The 7,831-nt window shown below is 59.2% G+C and overlaps 1 protein-coding gene across 4 annotated transcripts in view; it reads left to right on the forward strand.

Moving 5' to 3' along the window:
* Positions 1 to 7,530, forward strand: part of ZFAT (zinc finger and AT-hook domain containing) — a 157,450-nt gene extending 149,920 nt beyond the window's left edge. For all 4 annotated transcript variants that reach the window (XM_047783202.1, XM_047783205.1, XM_047783203.1 and 1 more), the window contains one exon: positions 6,618 to 7,530. In XM_047783202.1, coding sequence (XP_047639158.1) covers positions 6,618 to 6,857 — 240 coding nt within the window. In that variant the 3' untranslated portion in view covers positions 6,858 to 7,530. The remainder of the gene's footprint in view (positions 1 to 6,617) is intronic.
* The last annotated feature ends 301 nt before the right edge of the window (positions 7,531 to 7,831 follow it).

Genomic DNA, 7,831 nt, shown 5'->3' on the forward strand with positions numbered 1-7,831 from the left:
AGGGCATTGGGCTGGTGAGGAGCGGGGCCTCTTTTAGGGACCAGAGGCCCCCCCCCCCGCCCCCCTGCCCAAGCCTGTGGGGAACTCAGGCCCCCTGAGGTTCTTTGCAGTGTTTCGGAAGCTCTGGGGGAAGGCGGATGCACGCTTGGGCGTTGAAGTTGAAAGGGTGCTGCTTTAAACACCCAGCCAGCGGGAGAGCGGGAGTCTCCTCTGTGGCATTCAGCCCTCCGTCTTGGCCTCTGTCCTGTTACTTTGTCCTTGGATGTCTCTGGGCTGTGCTGATGTCCTGGGGAGGGGGTCGCAGCTGGTGCGGTTTATGGCCCAGAAAAACCGGTGTTAGGGATTGAGCCAGAGGCTGCGAGGGCTGCTCGCAGGGTGAAGTGCAGTCAGAGGGAGGCCACCCCCGGCTCTGCCTGGGCCTCTCCTCTTGACCCGACAGCCCATCCCCTGCTTCTCTCATCCAGTGTCTCGGATTCCTGAGAACGAGGTGTCGCAGGAGGAAGCTGTGCCCCCGGCTCTGCCCTGCTCCCAGCCCCCCGACCATCTGGGTCTGAGGGGCGAGGACCCCTGCACAGGGGAGTCCCTTGGCGTGTTCTCATTAATGAGGACATAAAAGTGCGAGGAAGGGGGTGCCAGGGTCAGAGCACGAGGCTAGTGGGAGAACCGAGAAGAAGGAGTGGCCCTGGCTCGGCAGCCCCTGCCTGGCCGAGTCCTGTGCTGTGGACGGTGGCCTGGGATCACCTGTCCGGCAGAGACTTAGGGTCCCAGAGGCTGTGCACTGAATCGTCTCACGGCCGCGGGGAGTGCTGGGGTGCAGAGTGGGCCAGAGCGTGGCCCCCTGGAGAAGCTTATCCTCCCCTGAGCCCCACTCTCCTTTGAAGCCGGGGAGCTGGGGCTCTAGCCCCCCGCTGAGGTGTTGTGAAGATCAGAGGCTAGGATCTGGAAATGCTGGGCACAGCAGCCCCCCCACCACCAGCCTGGCGTCATTACAGCCTGTTTGGACGACTTCTGGCGCTGGGGAGCCAGACCTCACATGTGCTCTTGACATCACGGAGGGGTGGGGGGGCTTTCTCACCCCCGGGCCAGGCACCACGCTGGGTGCTGGGCCCTGTTCTTCCAGTAAGCGGGCCTGCTCTGTGGCCCGGTGTGAGGTCCTCCGGCACAGGGTAAGGAGTTTTCAGAGCAAGACTTGGAAGATCCGGGCTCTGTCTCCAGCAGTGTGGTCCTGGGCAGTTTCTTTCCTCTCGGAGCCCCAGCTCCTCTCCTGTCTAAGAAGAGGATGGACCTTCGGGGCTTCGGGAGCCAATGGGGGCCCTGCTGTGGACAGCCTGTCTCTTCTCTGCCTGCACGTCGGCCAGGTGGGCTCCCATTAGCTTGCGACGGGGCAGCGGCAGCCCGGCTGGAGCCGGCAGAGGTGGCAGGCTGTCCTCTTGGTGCTCACGTCCAGGTTCTACCTGGATAGTTGTGCAGGTACCGCCCGTGCCTCTCATGTGCCGAGGGCGTGGCACTGGTCTGGCAGGATGAACCTGTCCTTGCTTTCAAAAGGCTGCAGGTTGAGCGGGGAGATCTGTGCGTAGAGAACCTTGTGGAAGAGCCCTGCAGGGGGCTTCACGCAGAGCGTTTGAGCACAGGGACCCCCCCTCTTCCTTTTTTTCTTTTTAGGGCCTCACATGCAGCATATGATAGTTTCCAGGCTAAGGGTTGAATCAGAGCTGCAGCTGCTGCCTACCCCACAGCCACAGTAACTCGGAATCGAGCCACGTCTTCTACCTACACCACAGCTCACAGTAATGCCAGATCCTTAACCCCCTGAGCGAGGCCAGGGATCGAACCCTAATCCTCATGGATACTCGCCGGGTGCATTACCACTGAGCCACAATGGAACGTCCGGGACCGCCTCTTCCTCAAGGGGGGTTCCCCCAGCTGAGGCACTTCTGGGGAGTTTCTTGGATGTGGGAGGGAGAAAGCCTCACTGCTGGGAGTGATCATTATAAAGTAGAGAGGGGGCTGGAGGAGGGAGAGGAAGCAGGGCAGGAAGGAGAGTAGGAGCCTCGAAAGACAAGGGAGGCAGCTGGGCTGCCCGGTGCACAGCAGCGTCCCAGCAGTGTTTGCTGAGTGCATGGAGGACCGGGCCCTGCAGCCTTGGAAGCGGGGGGCGGAGGGGGGCCTTGGTGGGGAGCTGCTCTTCAGCCAGCACCTGGCTCGGCGAGTGATCTGGCCTGGATTCTGGAACCCTTGAGGTGGGCAGGACTGTAGAACTCAGACCTGACTTAGTGAATAATGTGCACCGGCTTAGGGGTTCAGGTTTTCCATTAAGCTCGCTGGGCTGCTAATAATTTAGCAGGAAGATGCGTTAGATACAGCATTCAGGGAGAATGGAGGACCCGTCTCGGGATAATGACACTGTGAAGCCGTAGCTTTTCCACTGTGGAGAACAATTTTAAGCCTGTGCTAATAGATTAAACTACTCGAGTGATCATTTTGAACAAAGAAAATGGTTGAGAGCTATACAGCCAGCCACGAACTGATCGGGGTGGGTGAAGGGTAATAATTTAACCTTACTGAGCCGTGGCCTGTAATCCCATTAGTCGCTGCCACATTACCCTAGCTGAGGAAGGTCCCTGGACTTGAGGTCACCCAGGCCAACGTCCAGCTTTTGCTCCTTTCCAGCTCTTTGACATGAGCTGGGTCACTCGACAGTCGAGGTTTCATTCAGAGATGACCAAGCCACAGGCTGTTGTGTGCAGGGGCCGGGGATGGGGCGGGGAAGGAGGTCTGTGGTTTGCAGAAACATAGAACCCGGGACCAAGCAGAATGAGAACCTTGAAACTCGGGAGGGGGTGGAGGTGGGGAGGGGCTCACTGCCAAAATCCCTAGAACCCTTTTGTGTGATGCAGCCATCAGCCCTTGGGGTCCCTCTTTCTACAGCTGTACAGGACCTGGAGCATCTGCAGGCCTGGCAGAGCTGCTCGCACAGCTCCTGAGAGCGCAGACTCGGCCCCGTGGCAGCCAAGCCCTGGGAGTTGTTAGTTAAGACGCCCTGGCTGTTACACCTGCGCCAGCTTGGAGGTGGCTCCTTCTAGAACTTGTGTGAAAGACACACTTATCTTTGTCTCCATCGCTCTTTCTAGTGAAAGGACCGCAGCGCAAAGGACCATGTTTGGAAAGTTTCTTTCACTCCCACACTCAGCAGTGAATGAGTCTGCCTGCTGGTTCGGGTGGACAAATCCCTCGAAAACTGGGGATAAAAAATAGAGGAAGGATCATGTTAAACAGACTTAATACACAGACAAGGTAATCCGGGCAAATAAGCCCGGATATTTAGAGGGAGAGGGAGAGAGAGTGGCGCTCAGTATACCTTCTCCTCGAGTCAGAGAGGTTGGGGTCCCAGGCTGCCCCGGGTCGCGTGAGTGTCGTCCTGAGACAGGTCTCAGCCTCTCAGCTGGCCTCCCCCGCCGCCGCCACCCCCAGCACTGCCTCTCCCGTGACTGGTGCACGTTTGACGGACGCACGGCCCGAGAACTGCCCGTGTGCAGACACACTTGAGGTCTGGGGCCTGGGTTCGGTACCCGGGGGTCCCAGGCTCAGCCAGGAGCAAAGCCTCTGTGCAGACGAGGGGCCCAGAGGGGACGCGGCGGGGATGTGGGGACCCCCGGGCTTTGGAGGTGGGCAGCAGCACAGTGGGGAAGCCTGGAATGGGAAGGCTGAGGAAGCAGCGCAGAGGGTCTCGGTGAGTCAAGCTGAGGTCGGCTCAGCAGTGTCCCGATGGCAGAGAACCTTCTGGAAAGGTGAGGACGGAACGCTGCTCAGCGGGTTTGGCGACTGGGAGGTGGTCCTGGCAACGCTGGGGGCGCACACCTGCACTTTGCTGCCTCCTCTCCCCTGCGGTGCGTTTCCCACCATCTGCAGACACCAGCACCCTCCAGGACGTGGCCCCGGGCGCTGCTGCGTCAGAGTTCTCAGCACCTTGCTTTCCCTTATTTCACACACAGCGGCCGCATTTTGGTTTCCAGCCTTCTTCCCGCAGAAGCGGGCAGAGGCCATGCCTCGGTCGTCTCGGGATCTCCGTGTGCCCGCTCTGTTGCCATGGGAACAGGGGCTGCCACCTCTGCTCATCAAACCCCGGGCCCGGCAGCGTCCCCGTGTCGGGGCGGCGGTGTCAGCCCTTGCTGGTGCTCAGGCATCACGATGGTAGAGTGGTGCAGAAGGACAGTGACGTTGTTAGCAACGTCCTCCTCATTTTAGGCTTTATCGCGGTGGCAAACACGGTCTGCAGGTAACGGGGTCGTGCCCAGGAGCACGTCTTGAAGCTTGAGTATTGGTTGATCTCACCCTTTTTTTTTTTTTTGTCTTTTTCACCCTTTCTATCACCATTTTGTCATTTGTTTACCTGAAGTGGGTCCCCTTGCTTTGCACATGTGATGTCCTGGGATCCCAGCATAAGTCACCTGTGGCCCCCGACTTTCTCCTTCGTGTAGAATTTCCTGGCAGTTGAGAGGAAAGCATTTGTTGAGTATTTCCTCCCCTCTGCCCAGCCCGTATCAGGTTCCCGCTTTCCAAGTGCAATAAATCAATATTCACTTCTACAGTCTTGGTTCCCAGTACATTTTCCCATTTAAATGAAATTGAAACAAACAGTAAAAGAAGACAAGGAAAAGGGCCTCCATCTAACTGTAGAAAAACACATTAGGCTGAATGTATGAATACCTTCCACTCAGGTATTTCTCTGGCTTCTGGTAAGTTCTGTCAGTCCAAGTGAAAAGTTCCTTCCGATCAATAACCTTGCGCAGAGCCCACCCCAGACGGGCCTCATCCATTTTCTTCTCTGGATTAAGCCCCCTTCTGACACAGCCCTTCCTGCTGGCAGGGAATGGTGCAGGCACAGGGCCAGAGGAAGGGCCTGGAAGCTGGGGAGCCGTTTCCAGAGGTAGCCTGGCGCCTTGGCAAGTCACAGAGGGCAGGCAGCAAGGGGGAGGCCGTCCTAGGCAGGCTCCAGCTGGGAGGGGAGTCAGCGCGTCATGAACGGGAGCTCATGGAGGCTGCTGAGCCAACCCTCTGCTCCCCGTTCCTTCCGGGGGTCTTGGTGCTGCTCCCCTCTGTGCCTGGAGCCCTGTCCCTCCTCCTCCTCCTCCCGAGGTCACCCCACCTTCTGCCAGAGCATCCCTGAGGGCCTGTGTCTGCCCTGCTAGGTGGTGAGTTTCCTCCCGGGCTGCCTGAGCCCTCACTCAGCATCTGCATCTAGGGAAGCATGTCCTGCACACACTGAGGGCTGGCGCTGCTCCCCCATCCCGCCCGCCCACCGGGCTCTGGGGGAAGACTGTGCCGTCTTTGCCCTCACGGAACTCAGCCCACCGGGACCTGAGGAAGTGACAGAGTTCTTGTGGGCTGAGTGAATATGCCTAAGGGACACGCCGCAGGACCTTAAGACAACACTGATGAGCACGTGATGGAGGCCCGGAGGGCAGTGATGTGATTAAGCACCCGCTCGGCGGGCGGGATCTTCCTCAGTCCGCCTGGCAGTTCTCTGAAGGGGCCCGGGAGCCCCTGGTTCCCAGATGGTGAAGCAGAGGGTTGCGGGGGCAGCGTCTGGCCGAGGCTCACAGCGAGTAGCAGCGGAGCTGCTGCTGGAGCCTCGCCAAGTGCCGGGCGCAGCAGTGCTCTCTCCCCACGCCTGGCGGGCCCTGTGGGAAGGCAGGTCTCTCTGTCGTCCCCCCCTGCATCTGGGGGCTCTCTCATTCCCCTGCTCAACAATTCCAGGTGTCTTCACTTTGATCCTGGGCTGGTTTTCTTCTTACCCTCAGTCATTTTTGCAGCTCTCGGGGTCTCAACGCTTCCTAGATCTTCCCCGTGTTTGTATGATTTCTCTTCTCGAGATCAAAGATGGATGTAAAACAGACCAGAACCCACAGAGTCAGGGACCTGGGGCCTTCGCAGCAGCTGGAATGTGGCCTTGTCTGGAATCTGCCTGCTCAGAGCTACAGAGAAAGGCCTGCCCTTGGAAGCCTGCAGCACTCCACTGGCCGATGCTCTAACAGGCTCCCCTGCCCAGCCCTGGGGCAGCGACTGCCCTGCAGAGCTGCCGGGGGCATTAGTGTTGATGGGTGACATCTGGGGAAACCAGTCCTGCAGGGGCCTCAATGCCTAGTGTGCTGTTGACCTTCAGAGTTCAGCTCCCAGGGGTGGAGAGACAGATGACCCCCATAAGCTGGTCCCTTTCTCACCATTCAGTGGGCCAGCTGTGAATTTCCAGGAGACCCCCCCACTCAACCCTCAACACAGTCGCAGGAAGCAACTCCCATGGTGCCTTCCAACCACCACACCCTCGGCAGCCCCCAACACCTCTGGGAGGCAGCTTGGCATCGAGAGAAGAGCTTGGACTTTGAGTTTGAACTTGGGTTCCACCATCAGCCACCGCTGGGGCCCCTGGCTTTGCAGCAGTGAGCATCGCCCTCTTGCCTATAAGTCACAGGTGAGAGCAAGCATAGAGCATTGCCGAGACATCCCCTGCAGGAAGGACGAGCTCCTGGAATGTACCAGATGCTCCATGGGCTGGGAGTCTGTTGTCGAGGCTGATCTGGACGTGCAGCCCATGTGACCTTTCTCTTGCCCTCCCACAGGTCACCGACGAGGAGCCCAGCTCCAACCACACGCTCATGATCCAGGAGACCCTCCAGCAGGCCTCCGTGGAGCTGGCCGAGCAGCATCACCTGGTGGTGTCCTCCGACGATGTGGAGGGCATTGAGACGGTGACGGTCTACACGCAGGGCGGGGAGGCCTCGGAGTTCATCGTCTACGTGCAGGAGGCCATGCAGCCCGTGGAGGAGCCGGCTGTGGGGCAGCCAGCCCAGGAGCTCTAGGGCACACGTCAGACAAAGCCACAGGCAGGGCTGGCCAGGCTGTGTAGACGCTGCGGACACCAGGGCTGGGAGCCCCCAGCAGTGCCCCCCCGTCCCCGGGTGCTCTCCTCTGCACTCCCTGCCCCGGCCGCCAGGGGGGGCGCTCCTGGTCCTGCTCTGGGTGGCCATGGCGATGGGCATCACCAGCAGTACAGGAGCCCCGCCCCCAGCACAGATGCCACCCTCCCCCCCAGTCGTCTGCTTCCGGAAAGACACTTGCATCAGCTCCCCAAACATGGCCCATACCGCATAGCCCCTTTGCTTTGAGATTCCAGCAGAGACCCCCAGCGCTCATCAACATCTTCCCTGGATCAGTCTCGGAGGTGGAGCCGAATCTTTATGTGGGACTGCTCCGCAGCCTGGTGACGGGAGACAGCCGTCGCAGAGAACTCGACCTCCTGGTTTTGAGTCCCCTAGGAGAGAACAGAGGGGAGGGGTGTATCTACAAAGTTCTGCCCTCCTCATGCATCAAGGGCACTTGTTATCCTGTGAAGTAACCACGATTTGATGCCCCTCCCACGCTCATCCCTGGTGGGGTCTCCGCTTACTCTCTTGGAATCCTTCTGCTTTTTAAATAAATGCACTTTTTGCTGTTCACCTCCCACTCCAAGGAGGCGAGGTGGATAGAATAGAAGCGGTCTCTGCCTGTGTACTTCTTCGGCTCCTCCTGTGGCTTGGGTGGTGTGTGTTCCCCCTTCCTGAAACCAAATCTGGGATCTGGGCCCCACCTAGAACGGCCCCATCGGCGATCACGATGCTCTCTGTCGCTCTAAAGCATTAGCCTTGCTGAGGGGCCACTGTTTGAGGTTCTTGGTCCTGCCTTCCGCTTCCTGGTACCTGGCGTTTGATTTGCTGCAGCCAAGACTTGGCAGCAGCCCCTTGCCACTTGGGGACGAGCAGCAAGCTCACAGAAGCCCTCACGATGCTCCTGTCCG

This window comes from Phacochoerus africanus, chromosome 6, assembly GCF_016906955.1.
Source record: "Phacochoerus africanus isolate WHEZ1 chromosome 6, ROS_Pafr_v1, whole genome shotgun sequence".
Taxonomy (NCBI): Eukaryota; Metazoa; Chordata; class Mammalia; order Artiodactyla; family Suidae; genus Phacochoerus; species Phacochoerus africanus.